General features: G+C 42.4%; 1 protein-coding gene across 2 annotated transcripts in view; it reads left to right on the forward strand.

The window, feature by feature from the left end:
• Window positions 1–23,935, forward strand: part of ADAMTS17 (ADAM metallopeptidase with thrombospondin type 1 motif 17) — a 195,700-nt gene that overhangs the window by 66,213 nt on the left and 105,552 nt on the right. For both annotated transcript variants that reach the window (XM_064456130.1, XM_064456129.1), the window contains exon 8: window positions 9,134–9,239. In XM_064456130.1, coding sequence (XP_064312200.1) covers window positions 9,134–9,239 — 106 coding nt within the window. The remainder of the gene's footprint in view (window positions 1–9,133; window positions 9,240–23,935) is intronic.

The following is a 23,935-nucleotide window of genomic DNA, read 5'->3' on the forward strand; positions in this document are numbered from 1 at the left end:
CCTACCTCTTCCTCTGCCTTTCCTCTTAACAGGAGTACAGCTGTTGTAATATATCTTACTTTGGGTAATTAAGCCCATGTATTTCTACGTGTGTGCATGAGCATGGAGAGTTTCAGCACTGTGTAATGCTGTCTATAAACAGGTGGTGAATTAGCTGTCAGGGTTTGGGAATCTACATTTGGGAATGGTGGTTTGATTTGGACTAAATATCCAAAACTTCATATTTAATTAGAAAAACAGGAATGCAGACAGGAACTGTGTTTTTGCCTGTTTGAGATCTGTATTCAGCAGCAGCCGGGGCTCCTGTCGCTGGGGAGTGTGCGGGAGAAGCTCTCTGGAATGTGGCTGTTAGCATATCAAAGTAGAGTAAACATGTAGATGATACCCTGCTTCCTCGCTCCAGTTAATTAAGCCACTCCTCATGTCATGTTAGATGGAGAGGATTTATTAATGTGCTGTCATCTAGGGAAGCAATGGTTTGCTCAAAGGGAGGAGCCATGTTAATGGCACAGAGGATGTCATGCTGAACAAAGAGCAGATGTCAAATAAACAGGGTATTTCTTTTTATCTCCTTTGCTGAGGTCTTAGATCCCAGTGCTTTATTGTAAAAGCTTAGAAAATGAGGTCTAGAAGGGGCTTCAGGTGGTCTTTTAATGCATTCCTTTGCTCCAAGGCAAGATCAGCGATACCCGTGTCACTCCTGATGGATATCTGCTCTATGAGGCTAACCAGTATGCTTGTTTCCAGCTTTCCTCGAATTACTGTGAATGCCGTACCTCTCCTCAGGTATGGTCAGTGTGGTGAAGATTCATGCTTGTGATCACAAATCCTTGTTGAATGGCATTGGGAAGGAATGTGGCTTTTAAAGATGTCCGTGCCAACCTCTGGGGGTTGCCAAAGGTTTTCTGCTCTTTGCTGGTATAATGCAGTGTTAATAGCCTGTCTGGCATGTTTTTGAAGGCCTTACTTAAAGCCTCTTCTAGGCCAAAAGGGTGTTAGAACATCTCTCAGCTTTCTTCATCTCAACGGATTTTGTACCCCAAGTGACTTTTTACTAGCTTGGGTGAGGACAGTTATCCCTAAAGTCATGAGAGGTCTCGATCTCTAGGGCTTTCCAACTGCCTGGGCAGCCCCTTGCACACTGGGAGAGGCTCTGCTTAAATCAGTGAATTAGCATAGTGTAAATCCAATGCAAGTAGCCTTAGAATAAGGCTCTTGACATCTTGGGGAATGTCTGTGTGTGGGCAAGTTAGTAAAGGAGCAGATAAATTATTCACCCACTAAATTTAGAAAACCACAGGAGGATTCCCAGGAAACAACAGAGCCCCACAGAAAGACTGAAGGCTAAGGCTGAGAGTTGGCCATGCTGAGAAGGGATTCCACATGTTCCATTAATTGCCGTCCTGCAGGGTAATTAAACAAAAGGAAAAATAAGATAGCAAAAGTGCTCCTTTAAGCTCTAATATTTGCAGAATCTTGCCTTCTTTGCAGGTTGACAGACATGAAGAGGTCTAGCCTCACAAAGGCCTTTTTATCAGAAAGGTATAGATTAGGGCAACTTCCATAGACAAACCCTGGATAGATGTCAGCTAATCTGTTTGAAAATGGGGGTAGCACATTCCTGCACAGAGTTCAGTGTGGGCTGAAAGAGTCAACTGAGGAGGTCTGTTGAGCTTCAGCGTGCCATGGCTAAGATTTGGGTGTACCTGCATGAATCGCAGCCATTTCACAAAGGCTAAGGCACACATTTGAATCTGTCTCTCACAGTTAAAGTCCTTCCTGGTCTTGTGAAATGTTATCCAGGGCCAGTTGCTAGACCTTTGGGTGCCGTAGCAGTATTTAAGTACCAAATATCTTTAAGTATTCCCAGTAGTCAGAAAAGTATCCCCTGTAAAAGGTATTGTGTATTTCATTCGTTTGTGCTATTAGGACTTTTTGTTCTGAGGAGTATTACATTGTCAGCTCTAGAAAAATCACAGCGAGTGTTGTATCAGGGAGAGATTTTATTTGTTAGTCTTTCAGGGTGTGTGTAATGAAAATCAAGAGATTCAGAAAGTAACTATGCTCTGTGTTTCAGCTATTTATTTTTCTTGCTGGGCTTTTGGGATTCTGACAGCAGTTGTGTATACTGGAAGTGACAGTGTTTTCAGAGTTACAAGGAAGAAGAGATTTTATTGGTCACTACAGGACAACAGTCATTCCCATAGGGGAGGTGTCCAGGCACAGAGTACACTGAGTTCTGGGAAAGCATTCTGCATCTCTGCAGGTCGTGCTGGTTTGGAGGCAAGGAACAGAGTTTTATAGAAGTCGTGCTGAAATTTGGGATAAGGTAGAGTCTCCAAAGTAAGGAGAGGATTCTCTGATGATGGGCACATTTGCAACAAGTTGGCTAGGTACAGAAAGTCAGGGTCTGATGTGTGTTCTCAGAAGTAGTGGTGACTTCTTGTATGATCTTACCAGTTATTTGAATGTTGTTTCTTAGCTCACTTTTCTGTAAAGCTGGTGTAGTACTTGCCAGATTCTTAGTGAGACGGGGGAATATATAGGGGGACCTGGATATCAGTTTGAAAACCGTGTATGAAAACAAATGTGTGCTGTGGAGTCAGAGGAGTGAACCTCATGTGCCCTTAGCTAGAGGTCTCTTTGGATTCCCAGGAATCCAGATCATCTTCTGCCTGCAGAAATGGCATGGGCTTACCGATGCTCAAAAAAATTAGTGCTGGAAACTATTTCCTCCACTACTTTCCTCCACCAACAAGAAGTAGGGGAGTTGTATACACAATACAACTGCCTGGATGGTATTCTAGCTTAAATTCTGCAGAATTACAAACCCCTTCTGAGGACTTTGACTATTCCCTTGTTATCTGAGTGCCTACCCAGTCCCGTGTAGAGTTTTGTTTGCCTTGTTTCCTCAGTATGGTTCAACCACCCCCACCCTGGAGGGAATTTAAGCTCTCAACAGGGAGTGGATGTTCTGCTACTCAGCAAGACCAAGTGAATTTAACTAATTTCTCCCCTAGGCTCATTTTTGTCTCTTGCATGGCACTTGTATGAGAATCAGACAGACAATGGGTCATATTATCTGTCCTTTAAGTACCAACTGAGGAAAAATGGCATCCATATTGTCAGTGTAGATTTCTTTCTCAGGCACATTCCGGTTGAGCTTATTTCGTATTTCACGTTCCCTTGAAGAATAAAGCCATACTCACGGGGAGACCTATTTGAAATAGGCTATGGCCGAGTTTTTGCAGCGTCTGGGAGCCTGTTCCATCGGACAGTCCATGGCATCAGAAACTCTTCCTTTATAAATACTTGAGTTCAAAATACTGTGACTTGCATTGGGTACAGCACTTGGCATGATTGCTAACCTGTTTTCGTACCTGATTGTAGCTGTCTGCCATGCACTGGATGGCTGTACTATAATTCCTGTACTTGTGGTTCATAATGAGTGTATTGTTTCCAGTGTGGGTTTCATTAAATACAGTGACAATGAAAATTATTGTGAAGGAAAACAGTTTCCATACGTGACTATTAAACTCTAATGGAAACCATGTTGTTACTGCAAGATTAACAGAAATTGGCATCTAGATGACTATCCAGCATTAAGCCAAATTAATCTGTGCCACTAAAATTGCGTGTGTGGCTTTGAATTAGCACATTCTCATAAAACGAAGGAACAGCTCAGCCTGTTAGCTTCTTCTGGATGATCGCTGTAAACCAAACTTGGAGCTGGAGGCTCAGTAGAACAGCGATGGTAAAAACCTTAGCCTCTCTGCGTTGTACATGCTGGAGAGGGTCCTTCCATGGACACCGTTCTTTTTTCGCCCGGATACTGCTGACTTCTTGGGACCTCTGTTTATTCAGCTGTAGAACAGGGATTCTGTTATTACCTATCTTGGAGGCAGTTTAGTGGGTACTTATTCTTTAATGCTTTTAAATTTTGGAACTTTTTATATGTAGGCTTTATAGAAAGGGAAAGTATTTTTCATTTTTAACTATCATAAGCACTGAAAGATTCCCTTGGTGACTGACTTGATGTGTAAATACAGGCAGGGCATCTCTGTCAAACATATCATTGCAATTGAACGGAAAACAGAGCATGAATCACTTCTAGGGTTTCCTGATTTTACTTATGTAGGATGTTAAGAGCGGCTACAGGAGTGTAATTGATGGCAATGTGTGAGCTGCACAAATTGAAAATCGTAGGAGGATGAGAAAAACATCAGCTCGACACCGAACTAGTAATGGTGAGGAATGGGAGGTTTGCTCTGTGCATGTGGATATGCAGTGAGTCTCCATGTGTGCCAAGCAGACTTCAGGACTTCGAGTTTGGCTCCCTTCCCAACAGCAAATACATTGAGAAGAGGAAAGCTAGCCAAGTTTTAATCAAGTAAAAGTTCTGTATCCAGAGGTGGCTGGCAAAAGAAGAGATTAAAGTATTAGGAGTGCAATGAAAACAAGACATTAGAGAGTTGAAAGCTGGAGTACCTGGATAAACCACTTGCTGAGTGAATATTCCACAGCCATCAGAAGGAAGCCCCGGGTGTTTCACATAGGATGAAATGTGAACCCACGCACCAGAACTTGTCTTCTTCCAGCTTTGGCTATCACTGTGGCAAGTATGTAATATCCTAATGCCTAGCTGAGCTGGTAGGATAAATGTAATCATTCCCCTTAGAGATATTGCTAGCAGAGGGCTCATTAGCTGGCAGAAAGGCCAACAGCTGCAAACTGTTTATGTATGACAACTTTTTGGATAAATCTGAGTTTACACAGTTGCCTGTGTCCTAAGATTTGCTGTGGAAGTGTAGATAGGTTTGCGTGTTCAAACCCAAGCACAGAAGTTATGGGCTGTAATTAGACAATTTCTTGTGAGAGAAAGGAAAAAATAGTCACACTTGCTAATAGTAAAAATAGTAACTGGCTTTCCTTTCCCTCTACCACTGAATCTCCTGCCTGACCTTTTTTGATATTAAAAATAGATTTGTGGTAATTGCTGGCTGTTAGTAGTGTATCTGGAAAGATAAGGACTTTTTCCCCCTAAAGAAAGCCACTGTCTGTGTATTTGCATAAGCACAGAAGTGTGCTTTTTAAATAATAAAAAAACCACACCAAAACAACAACAAAACCAATTCAACTTTCATCCCTATTTTTCATTTTCACACACTTGTCTCCCAGACAGAGCCAGAAGCAAAATTACCAAAAAAGAGAACTTCCTCTTATATTATTCCCAGCCTGGGAGAACCACAACATGCCAGGATTTTCATTAACATACCTGAATTCATGAAGTTTCTCTCCGGTTCTGCAGACTTGAAAGGCTCAGATAAAAATCTGGAATTTTAAGAGGCAAACAACGGTTGCCATTCATCCCAATGAAGAAAATAAATCATATTAATGCAGCTACCAGGATATTGTAATACTGACAATGATAGTTAAAGATGTATTTTTCTCTGTGTACCAATTATATGGATCGTTGTATTGGGTTACAAAAAAGTTGTATGGTGGTAATGGTTCAGATATATTTGCTAAAGAACTGTATTATGTTTGCAGATCAATAGCATATTTCCTATTCACATTCTAATGAAAGAATTAATAGTAAACTATATTGGTCCAAAAGAAAATTATTGTCTTAGGAAATAGTTTGATAGAAAATATATATTTCAAAAACATTTTTGAAGCAAGCTTTTTCAGGCTTAAAATGTTATAACAATTTGTTATAACTGACTTGCTGTTCCAGAATGACTCTTGCTAATAAGCACTCAGCAGTTCGTGAGCTGGACTTCTTACCAAGTTCGTTTCATGTACTGCAAGGTTTTCTGCTGTCTGTTCCTCTAGGATCAGGAGTTTCCCTGCCCAGTCCACTTCTGTTCCTGCATTGTCTGATCCCTGGGCTCTGCTGCAACAGAAGTCTGTAATAGTTGTAAAAATACACTACTTTTAGATGTCTGCATTTTTTCATTGGTCGTTGCAAGTATTACCAATTGGCTGCAGAGGTCTTACATTAAGCATTGAAAGTAACTAATAAAAATAAGGTGACTAAAGGTCTATAACTGAGCCACAGTCACTTTTTCAGTCACTGATGGATGTACAAGCCCTCAGTCATCAGTTTTCCCCCTTTGAATGATGAGACTTTTAGCACAGAGCAGTGTTACTGCCAGTCAGTTTCAGTGGGGATTAGAGCCACTAAACAAAGACTTCAGAAGAATTACCATTTGAGGTAATCTATTTGACATTTTAATTTACATTTAACCTTTTTTAATATATTGACAGAACTCCAGACTATTCTGCTACACCACATCTCCCAAACAGGGAAATATTGCCCCCTTCCATCTCTAAGTGAGAGCAAACATTGACTGAGCTTCATTTTATGAAATTTATCAGAAGGAAATTAGCATGGATCGTTTCAAGCTAAACTGGCTTGCCTGATTGACCACGGAGCTTGAGATGCAACACCGTTTTGTTGTTTCTCAGTTAAAACGTCACGTGTCAGATAGCGTTGAGATATATATTGGCACTGGTTAAATGGAAGATAAAGGCCGAATAATCAGGTTTAGCAGTAGAAATTAAACGCTTCCAGTGAGAATCCTGTGCTGGTCATTGCTGGCGGCTCTACCTAAAATTGCTGAAAGTTAACCAAAATACCCCTCCCTATTTAGTAAAAGTGTATTTCAGCTGACTTGGGTCAGTTTATTACGAGCTATGTTTGCCTCATCCCCAAAAGGCAGAAGGATCTCCAGGAGCAACTTTTGAGAAGCTGGTAGTTGTGCCCCAGGGTCACAGCACACCGCCGTGGGAAGAGCCTGGGCGGTGCAAGCCGATGAGTGGCGGCAGACTCAGCAGCCCTCACCCGTTTTCCTCTCTCACAGCTGCGGATCAGGATTACCAGCAGCTGATGGGCCATCACAGGTTTGTCTCCTGTGACAACACAGTGTGCTCCAGCAGAGAGGCAGCTATGGAGTGGATTAGCAATTTGGCATGACGCGTCCTTCCTCCTAAGTAACCTGTTTGTGTATGAATGCTGGGAGAGGATTTAAGAAATCAAAAATGCACAAAGGCACAAATTTAAAGAAGCAGAGGATTGGCGGAGTCACCTAATTGTTCCTTTTCCTCTTCTCTGACTCAAATATTCAATTTTTGCTTCCTTTTAATCTCAGACCTTCTGCTATTGGCTTTACAATAAACTAACATTTTGCCAAACAGTGTTTTCCTTCTGCCAAAAGTATTCTCAGAAATTTCTGATCCCAAGTAGGGTTGGAAGCAAAAGGCTGTTATTGGTGAGGGTATTATTATTTGTAAGTCACCATAAGGGTGCACGGTAGCAGATGTAAATCAGAAGAAATATTTACTTCCTTTTCAGAAATCAACCAGAAATATTTTGTGATCCTTAAAAGAAACAGAAGGCATGTTTATAGCCCAAGACACGCTGCAGACACCTACAGCTGAGATTCTGTTCTATGACCCGCTCATTAGGCCATCGGGTGTGTGCACTGAGGTTGCAATCTCTTTCTTGAAGTAATATTACTTCCTGAGCATTTCTTGACATCCTTATGACTATTCTGTGAGTAAAAAACAAGTCAATTTAGGAAGAGACCTGAAAGCCAGCCTTCGATGGTCACTGATTTAAAAAGATTATATCTTGATTTCAGTTTTTGCATGTGGTATGAATCTGGCCTTCCACAGTCAGCACTTTTAAAGTAAGCAAATGTTAGTGTCTGATTTCTGCACTGTCTTCACTCTGCTAGTCCTGAATGAAAAGGCTATTGCCCATCCCTTCATTCCATGCAGAATCCCCCTGGAAACAAATTTTCCTATCCATATTGTTGTCAAATCTCATAAAAACAGAAACGGACTTATGTTTACGCTGTTTGCATCCTGATAGGCACAGCTTTGTCAACTCTGACAGAAGGAAAAAAAACCCAAAAGGGAGATCATGTCTCCACTGCATGGTTGTGGTCTGCTTGTTAAAGGCAGCGAGATCCTAGCTACTCCTCTGTGAGAGCAGTGTTGCAGTGAGGAGATAGATTCCCTGCTTTCTGTTAAATATAAGCAAATATATCTGCTGTGAAAACATTGAAAGGCATTTGAGGAAGGTCTTTACACTTCCCCTTCGTCCAGCATGGCAGAGGATGTGTGAAGAGGCAGGATGAGCTCAGCCTTTAGGTTGCTGCACCCTGTCTGGAAACCTCGTTTTGTTTGCACACCTGAACTGTTTGTGGCTTTTGACATGTGCCTGTTTAGCAGTGGATGACTTGTATAAATAGAGGTGTCCTGAGGCTCTGGCTCTGTCTTTAATTTTTGTGCATAATTCCCAGTGGCTTAACTGTGGTTTCTGATGGCAGACGAAACAAAATCTCATCAGCACGTTGTCCTGCGCGTGGCCTGTGATGCCATCGCAACGTTTCCAAGTACGGTGGCACTTTCTGCGGGGGACAGTCTGGATGCAGGAAGGGCAGATGAGGACTATTGTTTTTCCATAGCAAAAGTTTAATTCCTTTTTGACTTCAGCCTACAACCGTTTCTGGTGCCCACACAAACAGGCCTAGAGAGTACTGTGCAATTGTCCATGGGATCAAATCCTAAATTCCACTAAGTCATAGGAGACTTCTGCCACCTACATTGGCTTTGTGACTCACCGTCAGCGGTTTGCCAGCTTTTCTGACTCTGCTGCTCTTGCTTTCTTTAAGGATGAAAGTAAAGGAGAATGTAAGAACTTTTCAGAGTCTCTGTTTTTATTGTTTTATTCTTTCTCCCCAGTTTTATTCTGAAAATAGGGAGAATACCATTTAAATACTTGTTAAGGCTGCTTCACTGCATCTTCTAACATTGTAGTAGGGGGCATTAATAGACAAGCTTAGATTATTTTTCTGTGCCTGTATGGACAGTGAAATAGATTTTCCAATGAGAGCAGGGAAGGTGAGTGTGTTTAACTTGTTTCCTGTCTGACAAAATTCTAGACAGATTTTTCAGTAGGATGATGAACTAAATACTCAGATGATTTTATGTGCAAACTCTTCTAATATTTTTCATACTGGGCACGTTTTTTATCATTTTGGTTGAATTAGTGCTGTATGTTTTGAGTGAACAAGCTGTTTCGCTGATTCTGATGGGAACATTCTCTGTGTTTCTGTTGCAGGAATTGCTTACCTGGGAGGTGTCTGCAGTGCCAAGAGAAAGTGTGTTCTTGCTGAAGACAACGGTCTCAATCTGGCATTTACCATTGCACATGAACTTGGGCACAAGTAAGAACTTGTCCTTGTCTGTCTGTCTTTCTGGTGCTCCTGTAGCATACTTTTATGTAATGCCACACAAATGAAATTACTAGTGTGGTATGCTTGTTATGATTTTGTAAATCTAGCAGATTGATAAATAACTTAATTTTTAGGAGGCTTATGTAAATATTCAGTTCAGTACACATAAATCTTTTTATTTGATCCTCCGCTATTTTCTACTCTGTTTTGATTTTGAGTAGCACAAAGAGGCCTCATTCTCTTAAATGATTTATGGTAGTAGTTAGAGACAAATTCTGCTTCTGTTTATGCTGTAGTGTAGGTCCACAAAACCAACATCAACTTCAAAATCTTTGAACTTGCTATATTTTCTCTGAAGTTCAGGTGTTTATGTCAAGGATTTTAATAGTTGAATACTTTGGTAATGGTTTCATCCCCTCATGTGAATTAAGCTATTGTGGCTGAAGTTGTAAACATCAGTACTTTGGAAATGCCCTCAAGCAGTATTATTTGATCAACAGAAAGAAATCCTATAACTTGATTTATCAGCTCAGTCACAGCTAACTAACACACTTTGAACAATGACTGGAAAAAACAGCAAGAACATGATAATTCCTAGTCAGACAGGAATTTGCAGAATGAGATTACCGGGTACTTCCTGCAGGTGACTTTGAAGGCTTTTTAAAGCTGCCTGTAAGTATCCCATGGACAGAAGAAAACAAAACTGACGGGAAGAGTCACCTGCATCATCTTAGTGCAGTTAATGACTTAACCCAAAGGTCAGCATCCACATTAACTGCTTTCCCATGTAACATACACTTATTCATTATACTTATGACCTTTTTTCCCTTTCCATTGACATCTCTCTGGTTGCACTGTGTCACAGTTAGACTGTATAAGTTACACCTTTACAGATTTTTATATATATATACACAAACCCCTATGCTGACTTAGACCAGGAACAAATTTATACAGGGGCAAGGTCTCTACCTATGAGATTTTCAAGTACTCCTTCCTTTAGCCTCTCTGGATAGAAGGTGGGAAAACCCACCATTGTTCCTTTAGTAAGAAGCTGTGCATAAGTGTTGTCTGCACCCTTCTGTCTGTTGTATCCTCCTTTCCTCCAGTAACAAGTATTCGACAGCTAAGTCAGAGCCAATGTATCATGTTCAAATTCTGGCCAGTCTCATTCCGTGACAAATAATTATTTTATGGCAATGTATTTCAAAGTTGCATGGAGGATATTTAGGTTACTACCAAAAATGACAAGACGAAAATGAATCTTCTGTTCACCCTCCAGTGACACCAAAGGCAGCTGAGCCAAACCAAGGGTGGTTTCAGCAGAAATGAAGGACATTTGGTTTTGGTTTTATTTAAATTGTACGCCAAGATGTTAAACTGAGCCTAAACGTAATAACAAATTAACCTGTGGGTAATGTTAAGGGAAATTCAGCACTCATCTTTGGATGGGCCAAGAGCAGGAGGGAAAAATACTTGAGCTGCAGAAAATCCAGCTGTGTAAGAGTGAGACTGGTCTGCCCTGGTGTTTGCCAAGTTTCCCAGCAGAGCTGTCAAGCTTCTTCCTAATAATGCCTTGCAAAAAAAATCCACAACATAAATAGGGGATGTAATGCTTTTGGATACAGCTCTCCATCCCTGCAGAAAATAGCAAACTCCATTTTCTTTTCTGAGTGCAATTTTGGTGGTAAGACCATAAAGTCCTTTCTCTGCTGGTTTTCTTCCTTTGCCTCCATCTTGGAAAACTGCTTCAAGAGGTGGGAATTAGATGTCTAAAGGGGTTGATAGAAGGTGGCTTACGTTCAGTACTCTGGAGGATTTGGATGGTGAGTGTGGTATTGTGCAGGGAATCTTCTGCTTCAGGAGAGGCATAGGTGCAATTGTGGGGAGAGATGGAGAGCTTAAATGAAGAGCGCAGGTGAAGAAGGACAGATGATACAGGAGACTGCATTTTCTAACAGAGCTGTCTCATGAGCCACTTTACTGAGAGGGAAGAGACTGGAACAGGCTCAGGCAAGAGAGACTGGGAAAGTAGTTGAGTACTGGAGGCACTTGGGGGGGGGGGTCTGTAAGAAACAGACTTCTCTGAGAAGGCAAGTGGGCTGGTAAGTCTCCAACTGAAGGAGCTAGCTGGGTTAGGTTAGAGAAGCTGCTGGCAGGAATCTGCTGCCACAGGTGTTTGGCGTAGATGTTCCAGGTTAGCCTGTTTCACAATGAGTTGCAATTCTCTATCACACACTGGAGCAAGCCCTCCAGCCCTTCTGCCCCCTCTTCCCTTGCTTAAGCCCAGCCGTAAGCATGCGTAATCAAACCCCAGCATGCCAAATCAAAACAGAGGGGAAATAATGCTGTCTATCTCTCATCACCCAACCTGAGCATCAAATCATCCTTCTATACTGTCATCCACCAGTGGCCTAGTTAATTATTTCAAAGTCTGGCCAATTTACTGGTGTCTTTCTGGCCCTGAAGTCAACAGGAGTCTTTTTGTTGACCTTACTAGGTGTCAGGCCTCTCCTTATTTGTCTGGTTTTGAACTGCAACAAGATGCTCTGACCCTTCCTGTTTCAGCATGTCTTGAGCAAATGGAAGGATTCTTTGCACACTTTACCTACAAACTTGTAGTTTTTCAGTGACTGTGAAATGTGAGGAAATACATTGCAGAGATCATGACAAAGAAGCTGGCACAAGCTTCAGGTTTAAAAATGAAAACAAAGGAAAACTAGGTGTAAGTCTCTTAATTAAAAAAAAAATCCTATCAATTACATAAATATTGGAGAAAATATAAATTTTGGAGAGTCATCATTGTGAGCTTTACTGAAGGCTGATTTCCTTAAGACCATAAAAAGCTGAGGTTTATTACTTCTTGCTCTCAGACTAACAAATGTTTGTGGAGATGACAAGACCAGCTTGGCATTCACAGATAGTTTCTGATGTAGACTTTGGAAAAAGTGAATGGATTACAAACTGATGTGTCAGATTCCTAATCTGCCACTAATGTCATTTGGACTCACTGCAAAAAACACTATTACGGACAGCTGCACTGTGAAAACATGGAGACATCATTAAATAGGTCCGTTAGGGTGATGCTTATAGGTCCTATAAAAGTTCATCTTCAGGTTTAACCTGTAGAGTGGTTGTTGCTTGATGATGGGGTGAATGATATAACTTTTATCTGTTGTACTTATATCTTCAAATCTGGAGCGATAACGTTGGTCCGTGGATGCAAAGGGAGCATCCTACAAAGAGTCCAGGAGAAGAATTGTGCTGTTACAAAAGGGTGACAGGCAGTGTAGAGATCACGGAATATGTGGTGAGGTGGCAAATCATAAACTTCTTACCATACAAGACAGGACCCTCAGCAAGCCTTGTTCCTGCATTTGGCATGGTCAAACGTGGATGTCTTTTAGAAAAACACACTTTAATGTAACTACAGTTAGTTGGTTTTTATCCGGGGATTGCTGGGTGGAGTACTGTGTTCTGTCCTTCACAAAAGGGAAGACACAGAGATCACTGTGGTCTCTGAAGTCTTAAATAAGTCCAAAGTTTTCACATTACAAACAGCTTAATATGCTGAACACTTTCTTAGTCTCATCTTTCCTCAGACTAGCAGGGTGACTCCATCAGTAAGAGCTTGAAAATACCCTACTGTTAATGGGATCCTGAATGGTGTTTCCCTCCTGCTCCATGAACTGGACCAGTGTGAAGCTGATCTGAGATTCATACCCCAAAGACCACCCTGAACAACTGTGACTTTTAGAAAAATAGTGCCACTTCCCCCACCCCTGGTTCTCTTTTTTGCCTACAGCATTGACATTGTTACCATTTTCAAGCCATTCTCCAAAGAAAAAGGCAAATAAGTTTTTTAAACAAAAGCTGGGATTCATCCTTATATCCGTTATACCCTAAATGAAGCGGGTGGGCTGTAGCCAGTGGTTTTTCAGAACAACAATGCCAGCTTTGTTGCCATTCCTGTTTCTTTCAACAGCCTCAGCTTTCCTGTTGTGGGGTGGGGGCAGGCTTGGGTGAGGAGGGAAGATTCCCATTCATGAGCTAGCGGAACCTGGCACTGCCTAGATGGTGAGAGAATAGCCGGAGGTGGTATGGCTGGAAGCCACGCCGTGTCAGATGCCCTTAAGAAAGTGAATCAAAATCAACTGACAATAAGCAAGATGCAGTCTCTTGCCAACAGTCTGAAACCGCATGGCCTCAAACTTGAAGCTAAAACAGATGAGGACAAAAATGAGTCCAAAGGTAAAAAGCCTATAGTGCACAAATCAAAAGGCTCTGGATTTGGAAGCAGGCAAGAGAAGAGTTTAGAACCGTCAGGTTTCTGTCAAGTATGATGTTTTGCTTTAAATGTAAAGTACTGATAGATGTAGCTTAGTTAAAATTGCTTTAGGGTGCATAATTATTTGCTGCATAATTACATATGGCCTTGGCGGTGTCTCTCAAGCAATAGTGGTGTTGCAGGTGAGGGAAAAGCACTCTCACAATGTTCCCTTTCTGGCCTGATATTTATGCTAATAGACTTGTGAATAAACTTACCTCCCTGCTGTGTCTAGTGCAGCACCCAGCAGAGAGATCCTGTCATGCAAACAGTTGTAAGGTAGAATTCGAAAATACTGCAGAATGAAAGGGAATGTGTCTTGAGCAGATCCAAAAGGTACAGAATAATGCCCTCTGACAACATATACTAGCAAAGCCAGGTCAGTGGGGTGCAAGCATACAAGCTTAATTCCTAAGAACCAAACAGGAAATTAACAGTCCCCCTTCTCCCCCGCCCTGCAATTTATAAGCTTTGGTCATAATGCGTTTTAAAAATGAAAAGTTTCACGTGGAAGCTGAGGACCACCACAGTAAATGGGACACAGATCTGAGCAGTCAGATAGTGCTGCAGGGTTCACACTGTACTGATATAAAACTGTTTCTTGCTCTTAAGCAGTCTGTTCCTTGATTCCAGTCAGCGCAGTGCTGGAAGCAACGGAGCCAGCCAGCCAAATCATGGCGGAGGTGCAAGAGGAGTGGTTCTGGAAACAATATAAACATGGAGGGAACTTTGCTACAAATGCTCTCATTTTATCCTGGGATTATAACATTTAGGTGCAGGATGTGGGTGCTGAGAAGATGTATTGAAAGAAAAAAACCAACCCTCTGTCTGTTTTTAGAGCCGCTCACCGTAGCCTAGCCTTGAATGCACAGCCCTACCGATGTAGGCAGCTGAGTGTAGGCTCTAGCCTGGCTGACTTTAACCCTGTTTTTCAAAAAAGTTCCCATCTGAGCTGCTGCTTCTGTTCTCTGTTGCTCTTTTGACCGTCTCCATTGTAGCGATGGCAAATGTAAGGTTTTCTTCACAGCATTTGTGAAGAGCTGTTTTTTAGAAGTATGAGCAAAGCAACCAGTAGGATCCTTGAGTGTTGTGGTGCTGACAGAGATCAGTCATAGAAAAGAAGGCAGACCTTGCAACTGCTGTTTGATGTGTAGCAGAGGCCTGAGTTAGTCTCGCGTTTATCAGGCAGGTTCTGCCTGACCTGAATTTCTGTGGAATGTTTTTCATTGCTGTTGCAAAAGTACAGCAATTAATTGCCAGGAAGCAATCTGTCCCCAGATTACCTCTTACCTCCCAAAAGGCATTAAAACCAACCTTGCTAAAGTTGCAGAATCAAACATGTAGAAGCACCAAAGTCTCAGTTTCAGGGTTATCTGGACAACTTCAATTTTAACTCTAGTCCCTCTGTCCTGTGAACGAGACCAAACTTCTAAGCATAGGGTAGTATTTCAGCATGTAGTTAAAGACTTTATCTCAACACATGCCCACAGGCGTCTTATTCACTTCTGTGTGTGAACATTTTACCAGAGAGAGACCTTGCAAAGAGGTGCCCATCTTGTGGGCCTGTAGGGCAGTATCCACTTATGTGATGGCTCAGGGATGCAGCTTGTGGCTGACAGGATCTGGCTTGTGACTGGATAAACCTCTCCAATGACACTGCTGGCAGCTTGGATGTAGAGGCCGTCTTGTGGTGGAGAGCTGTGGCGTGGTTCTCTCTGTGCCTTTGTAAAACCCTCTGTGGCTGTTTTGACCATGCTGCAAAAGACAATGTGTTGGAACTCACATGTCTGCATTTGTAGGGGTTGAAAATCAAGGTCGGTTGGATCCCAAGGCAGACGGGAGCCAGAGGCAATCCCATGCAAGCTTTACACTAGCAAGCTCAGGTACTAGTCACTGCATCGCTGCACCAAGGCTTCCTGAGTAGCTGGGTAGTTTGATTCATGCAGTTACTGCCCCAGCTATATTCTACCAGTGCCAGCACTCTCCATTTTAAATCTCACAGGAGTATGTCACTGTTCCAGTGTATTGCAGTCTCAGGATTACTGGGAGTGACTGACTGCCATGTAGACATACCCTGAGGCTAGCCAAAAATGCTGGCAAAAGTCCGTACCCACCCTGGAGTTGCTAATTTTATTTTCTGCCATTTGTGTTGTAAATCTGTTGTGGAATGTCTCTCTCTGTTCCCAGGCTCCCTTTCCTTGTTCCCCTCCTCCCAGGTTTCATTCTTCTCCCACAGATAATTGCAAGCACATTTTCACAGCTAAGTTGCCCTTCTCTGTACAACTCCGAAAGGACATAATGGAACACTGCCTATTTCATCATATATGTTTGTACATCAGAATCGGTGTGATCCAGTAAAAGCAATTATTTAATAACATATTCTGGTTTTGACAGAGAACTAGGTATAGCCTAAAATTTCAGGACATGCTTGTTCCACTTTCTGTAATGTACTGAGGAGTCTGTTTTAGACAAAAAAAAATTATTATGTACCTAAATAGCTTGATATTAGTAGCTTGATAATAGCTTTCTGAAAGTTGTGGCCTAAGTTAGTCAAAAGGAAGCAGAAGTCAAAGACAGATATAGATCTAAACATGTAAAAAAAAACATCAGTGGAAACCTCTGCAAGCACTGATGGTTTGACCTGAGGAAGAGGTAGTGATGGAGCCACCACTAAACAGAAGGTATGTTTGCCCAGCGTAATACAGTACATGGTACCTGGGTAAGTTAATTTGAATCCCAGAAGTAGAATATCCCTGTTGTATTAATCTCATCTGGGCAAGTTTTTTTTGCAGTGACAGTAGGATATCACATAGAGGAAAATCACATACGGAAATTGCATACAGAAAAAGAAGATTGGGAAGAGAAATGGAGAGGTTCGAGTAGCATCATGTTCCAGACTCTGAATAATAGGCCTGGTTTTAGGTGGGTTCTTTTAGTTTTGTGTAAAACTGCAAGGTGTTACAGGTGTGGTGACTGAACCTGCTGATCCTAGCATGGTGATGGAGTACTTTCCTTCTATCGTGGAGATCTTTTCTCACCTTTGTGTCTTCCAAGGTTGATAGTGTATTTACAGTATTGGGATGTAACCATATTGGAACTGGGTGTGGGAATGTCCACCTCCCATTGCTTTCTGGACTCTTGTGGCAAGCGTTAGTGTGGTTCTGGGCAAGGGTTTCTATGGTTTTACTCTACGCTTTGTGAAGGATGTCTGTGTAATCCCTAGTGAAGCAATTATCTTGCAGTCCCTCTAATTTCTTTCCTTTGGGGCATCTTGTACAACTTTACTTAACATAATAAAACTGCATCAAATAGGGAAATGGCAGTCATTTAGAAACTCCCAGACAACACAATTTTTGTTTAATCAATAGCTTTGTGGCTTTGCCAGCTATGTCTTTCTTTTTGAAGGCTTATTCTGCTGAGTAAGCCAAGGCCATGTTAAATAGCTGGGCTGTAATGATTTGGCAAATCTTGCGTATGCTTTCTGCTACAAGGGCTCTGGTTTCATACTTCATTGGCTTTGCTGGCAGCAGCCTTGTGCACCCAGTGACCCAAAACACAGGGACAGTACAAGTCCCCATTGTGCAACGTCTACAGTACACACCAACGCAGGAAACATTAGGTTTGCAAGTGCCATTTACCAAATAATCATTTGTTTTTATACAAGGGCAGGAATCTAGCTGAAATATTTACTTTTCCACTAGCAGTTGGGTTCCAATAGCCTGTAACCCGTGCTGTCTGCCTGGCTTGCTGAGTTCAACAGGTTCCAGGTGAAAATGACTGCAGAGCTGGGGAAGGTGATAAATCTCAGACTGTCACTTGGAAAAGCCTTCAGTAGTAATTCAGCAGCAGCAAAGCCAGTGGAAATGTTGTTGCCTCTAAAAATGTGGTTCCCTTTACTGTTATGTCAGTGGAAGGCTGCACTGTAGTGGAACAAGGTTGGCTGCCTCTTGGCCAACAGTTGTGTTGGGAAATAAAATTCCACAAAAAGAGTTCACTAGACAAACGAAATAAACAGGCCTTCTTTGTTCTCGCTGATCCCTTTCCATTTACAAAATCCTCCCTACATCAGATGCCGGGCCTCTTTCCATTGCTGGATCCAACCCAGCAGGGAGTTTTGTCATCTGTGTCTTTCCTTGAACCCCAGTTTCCAAAAAAAGAGAAGAATAATTCACTGTTTTCTCAGTTTTCTGCTTTTGTTCTTGTTTAGGTAAAAGAAATCAGAGCAAAAGGAGTCTGACCATAATGGTTTGTTCTCACTGCTTGAAAAGTTTCCTTCCTGTTGGCCTCTAATTAGCTCAGGGTGTTGGGCCTTAAAAATAAGTATCTTTTCACTATATGTTGTTTCTCTGCTCCGAAGTCCACTGAGACACTCGTTTTGTATGCCAGATCTTACTCACATGTGGGACAGTTTGACCTTTCAGAAATTTCTGATGTCCGCCCGCTAGTAGCTGACTCTTGCCTGCCGATGAGAGTCCAAAGCCTGCCTGTCTTTTCCACCTGCTACCAGCTGGGTCCCCTTCCTACCGCCCTGCTGCTCGCCAGCATCGCTCCGGAGACACCTAATGATGTGGCAGGTTTCTAATCTAGCGTTTTAAATTGCTTCTTATTTTAAGTAGTCTTTATGCTTAGGAAAGGTATCTTTCCTTCAAAGGAAAAGCACAGCTTCCTTTCTTCCTCTCAAAAACACAACCGCAAGCACCTTTTGATGGGTAAATTCTTTCCTGTCTAGTGCCTCCTTTTATCTCAAGTAAAGCTGCTTGCCATGTAACATGGGACAGACTTAGCCCAAGAGGGCGGAACTCTTCCCTAGTATCCATCATGAGCCCCCATGGTCATCGATGGTCAATTTTTGATAAAAATGCAGATTGCCTGGGTTTAGTAGCTTTAAAGTAATGTGACAATCTGGGCTTTCCTGCAGAAACATTATAATAATGATTTTGTCTTCTGCTTTTCTGCTTGTGTGCACAAGCATCAACTCCCATCTACTCATTTTAAGTGTCACCATCTCCATTGGCTGTATTTTTTTACCTCTTTCTCCATTGTTTCACTCTGTTATTGACACCTTTTCAATACTAATCCAGATATGATCCTGAGGCTTCTCTCCAGTCATTCAAAGAAAAAAAACAACTTGTTTATTTAGAAAAATGTATTAATATTTTCTTTTTATATGTTAAGTCCTACAATACATACCTGTAGCTCATTCTGAAATGTTTATGGTGCTTGTGGAAGTAACCTTACCAGGTTTCCCAAATGCGTTATTGCAGGCAGCACCTCTGAATATAATGAATAGAATCACATGAGAAAAACTACTACATGGTGTCCAGAAAGCTGTCATCATTGAAATGACATGCACGCTGTGCCTCTTATCAGCTAAAGACCCTCTAAATAGACCTCTTATGAAGATAACAGACCTTTTTGTTTTGTCTTCACATTAATGTGTTCAAGCTAAAGTCATTCAAAGCAAGAGTATCTCTTTTCAAGTTGCTTTTTACTTTCTACATGTGGCATTCTTATGCAGTCTGAAACCAAACTTGGCTTCATTAGCCTTGAGGTTTGTAGGCAACCAGGCACACCCACTACCCAAAGGATTCAGTATTGGTCTGAGCATATCATTTCCAAACTGCTTTGATACCAAGCCATAATTTGCAATGTTCCTGTTTGATATCAAGTCTCTCCTTGCTGACCAAATGAGTGAAACTAAGTGAGATAGCTTTTAAAATCATTTATGAACAGCCAAGGCCAGATGGTTCCGGGATTATGAATTATTTTCCCAGCTGCACCATTATGAAAAATCCCAAGAGTTTAGGGAGCTGGCATATAGGAGGAGCATTACTGGAAACAAACTTTCCAGAAGGATGGGGAGCACTCCTGAGTGATGGAAGTGGCTGTGAACAGGATACCACTGAAAAAGCCATGTCCTTATAGCAAATGTCTTCAACTGAAGCAAATGTCTTCGGCTGAACTACTGCAGACTGATCCATTGCTAGATTATAACGCAATTAATAGAAACTTGGAAAAATTTAAATAGAAATATAATACAGTTAATAGAAACGGATCATGCATTTCCCGTGCAACGCTTTTTCTAGGCAGGTTTGTTTTTTTTCTTTCCGTGCTTGCAAGCAAAAGAGAGCACGCAGGTTTGTTACTCTTCACTACAGTCACCTGCCACTTCGATGAATCAGTGTAAGAGGGTCACATAGGATGGATTTCTTCTTGCCCTGAATCTGCAAGCCCACAGTGATTGCCAGTGTAGACCAAGAAAGAAGAATAAAAGAAAGAAGCTGAAAAATATTTCTTTCTGTGCAAAGGACTTCTGCAGCTCTGGCAGCCATAAAGCATGTATCCACTGGCTTGTCTGGGGAATTCACAAGACTTGATGCTGGTAGAATTATATATATTACAGTTACTTCACGCCTCTTTGTCTTTTGATGTTGGCCTTCTCCTCATTCCCACCTCCAGGAATGGAGAATTCATCTCCGAGTGTGGGGAAGGCAGCCAGCATTCCTGACTCCTGTAGTGCATTCCCCAGGCTGCCCCGCTCCCCCAGCGCGCGGCAGTGGGTGGCTTCCTGATGGTAGAGTGTGGGACATTTGTGGTTACTTGTGTTGCACGTATTTGGCAAATGTGCTCCACCGTCTCTCCCTTCTCCTTGCATTTTCTTTTAACGATGTCTCACGTTGCATCTCTTTGTTCACTTTTGACCCTCAGTCATTAATGCAGTTGACTGGAGGCTTTCACTGGTTTCGCAGGAGTTTTAGGAAAGCGCACTTGAGTGATTGCATGCAAGAGCTTCCCCTTAGGTTGGTAACACTTTGAGTGACAGACCTGTCAGCTGTTCTTACTGAGCTTTTGTCTATCTTTGCTAGTGGGTGGGAAATCCCACCCAGCTATCCCAGGGTTTTGTCTCTTTTCTACCCTACAATTTATGTTCCCTTTTCATCTTCTGAGAAAATGCATGTCACATTTTCCGAGGTCTCGTTCTCACCCACTTCAGGCAGTGCTGAAAGCAAACAGCTTGTTATCCTTCAGCATGTTACTTCTGCGATGCACCAGGGTGCTTTCTGCGTACAAGGAGCTACAGATGGAGCACAGCAGCCTCTGCTCACCAGTAGAGAGAAATGAGCAGAGTCTTTCTCTGCCCACCACTGTCTCGTTCATAGTCACTGTGCTCCTTCTACAGCAGTCCCCTGCTTTCTAAACCAGACTGAGGCAAGTGAGAGAGAGAGCATTTTTTATGTCCAAGGAGTGGATTAAATCTTGTGGAGGGCAAGGAAACAGCTCCATGCATATGTTTTCATAGGGTTGTTACCCTTTGGCCCTCAGATAACTTTATCCTTGCTCAAAAGTGATCATGACAAGTAGCCAGTGTTTCTTCATTGATAGCTTAAGAGAAGTGGTTCCCAGGAAAGAGTCACTGATGCATGTACAGAGTGTGTGGTTTTTGATACATGTGTTGTATTCACCCCTTCAACAGGAATTGGACTGTTAAAACAATCCTTGATTCTTACTGATACTCTTGTGTCAGGAACCTCTTGCCTCTGTGTGTTGTTGGCATGTGTCGAAGCATGTGAAAGGGTTTAGAAAAGCTGAGCATCTGAGTCAATGGCTGCCATGGAGATGGGGTAGTGCTCTAGGAATGTAAAGTGGCCAGGAATCTACATGCTGTGTGACCTTAAGGCCCACAGGGCCAAAAAAGAAAGGCTAGAATGGAAGCCATTGTGAGCTCTCATGAACACAAAAGACAGTGAAATTATTATTATAAGCCTAAGTGTGGTGAGCTCCTGGTCCTGTTGGGAGGGTGTGAGGGCAGAGAAGCTGCACGTTTTTTAGCCCTGGGCATGTGATTGGATTTACTTCATGGGCCTCTCCTGTGCCTCCATCGCCTCAGGTGAGTCCCTTCTGCATCAGCACAGTCAGACTGAACTACTATGGCCACTTCTGAGTCCTTAAGCAGTAGGGGAGCAGGCTGTTAGGGCCATTACATGCTAACCCCTGAAAACTAGGTTTTCTACCTTACTTTGCATCTTTAAAAGTCTTCCTTCAGAGAGACAAGGTTCTGAACAGGACAGGACTCCACCTGTGCTGGGGGAGTTGGTACTGAATGGTTTACACTATGCTGTGTAATCACAGTCCTTTCTGAGTCTGAATGCGTACTGCTGGAGCTACCCTGGTTAACAGCTCTCATTTAGACATTTCTGTTAGATACTCCATGGGACTTGGAAAGGAGTGAGCATTAAGATCAGAAAGAAGGAGGATGTTTTCTTGAGGTAATGCTGCCTCTTCAATGTGGAGTTTCCACCGAGTTTATTTGCGCATATATTGATCAACTTGAGCTTTTTCTAGGACTTTGTGTTTGGTGGAGCACTCCTTTTTCTGCCAGATGGTACACTACCCTCTGCATTCTCAGAACCTGCTGATTCTTACCAGAAACACGGAAGCTTTTTCAGGAAAAGGCTGCTATGCTGGGACCACATCCCATGTCCTACAAATTAGATGCGCTGGAGGCAGGCCATTGGAATGGTAAGTGTTCAGTTGCATCGCAACTGGATTCCTGCATCTTACCAGAAGTCTTGGAACACATCAGGCAATGCCTGCCCTGCTCTGAATCAGCCACTCTGCAAAAGAGGCAAGGATTCTCGAGAGAGAGCCGCGTGAGCCAATGTCGCCTGGAAAAAGAAGTAAATAGTGTGGGCACGTGATATTATCGCTGGGGAGAAGATCGTAAGATGATTCACCCTGTTCTTTGTGGCCCTGGTCTAACTTCCATCCAACCATATAAAAGGACTGTCACTGATGTCAATGGGGTTTGGCCAGCTCTGTTACAGGTATCTAGGACCACGTGGGCAGAAGCTTTTAGATGAAATCTTTGGGCAAGTAAAAGGCCACAGTGCCTGTTCCTGCCATGTCAGTCTCTCGTGTGTGCTATCTGTCCCTTGCGGCACAAGCTCATACTTGCTGCCTTCCAGATTCCATGGCAAAAGAACTAATTCTTTTTAAATGAAAACCATATCATAAAGGGCTGGATCTGTCATGCAGCTGAATAAACCACAGCTTTCCACACTGTTATTCACCATAGGCGTTTGTGTGTTCTCACTCGCTGTTGTTGACTTCTTGGCTGTTTGGTGGGTAGATAACCATATAAAATATCTGGTTACTTCATTATTGGAGAGTGACATACACTTGGTTATGAAAACAAGAGTCCAGTAGTCATGTCTCCCTTTAAATGTTGTCTTTCCTATAAAGAAAGAAAACAAAACCCCAAACCAACAAGCCAATAACTCAGCACCTGTTCTGAACACCCCTGTTCTAGATAACATTATGTACATAATGACCATCTTTAATTACTTCAAATGCTTTAAGTAGAGTCATCTCCTCCTCTTCATCACAGCTCCCCAAAATACCACCTGTCAGCTTCTGAAATAGTCAAGTTATATTTAAGTGACTGCGTTTACATGTTTGAAAGCACAAGGTGAAAAAGCCTGTTTTCCATTAAGCCAACAGCTTTAGTGACTGTTGTTTTTGTAAGGAGGTTATGCAAGCTGTTTCATTGCCTCCTCCCCAGCTCAGCTCACCTCAGCGTGTTTCCCCGGTATTTGTTAGTTTGCCCTCCGTCCAAGCCTTACTTGGACTCCCTTCTAACCCCTCTGGCTGTCTCTGCCTCTCTTCGGCTGCTCTGCAGATGCATCGCCTTCCTAGCTCACTCTCTTAAACTTACTGTCCTCATTTTGCACTGTAGCTCCTATTATAATTCCAGCTCTGAGGAGCAACCCCATTTCACTTCTGCCTTTGTTATGCCTTTATTCTCAACTGGTTGGAAACCTCATAACTTGCAAGATATCAGCATTTTATATTGAAATGTTAAACATGTTGAACCAGTTCAGAAATAGGCATCTTTCCAGTGATGCAGCTTCAATTTCAAACGTTAATAAAAATTCCTAACATTGAACTCGATTTGGGACTGGACAGCCCACAGGCTTGATTATGTGATATACTGTCTCCCACTTCTAAGTTGCTGGTTCAAATCCAGCCCAAGTCAGTAGCTGCTGAGAACTGTTGACGTACATTCTCTGCTTAGTGACCTATATTGAGTTGAGTTTAATGGCCATGTTTAACACTCTCAGCTGTCAGCCGTGCACCCTGTATAACCTCCTTCCATACCAGCACCTTCCTTTGTGGTTGAGATTGGATGGACTGTGGAGATCAGACTCCCTTCTCAACCATTCACAGAGACCCGATAGGAAGTGGGAAGGGGGAGGAATTTTGTCCTTCAGTTATGTCCTTCATTTGGATAAAGAGATGGCATTTGTGCCCACAGCATGTCTAAATAGCAGGCTTTCCATGGGCCGCAGTCATCCTGCCCACA

The sequence above is a fragment of the Phalacrocorax carbo genome, chromosome 7, assembly GCF_963921805.1.
Source record: "Phalacrocorax carbo chromosome 7, bPhaCar2.1, whole genome shotgun sequence".
NCBI lineage: Eukaryota > Metazoa > Chordata > Aves > Suliformes > Phalacrocoracidae > Phalacrocorax > Phalacrocorax carbo.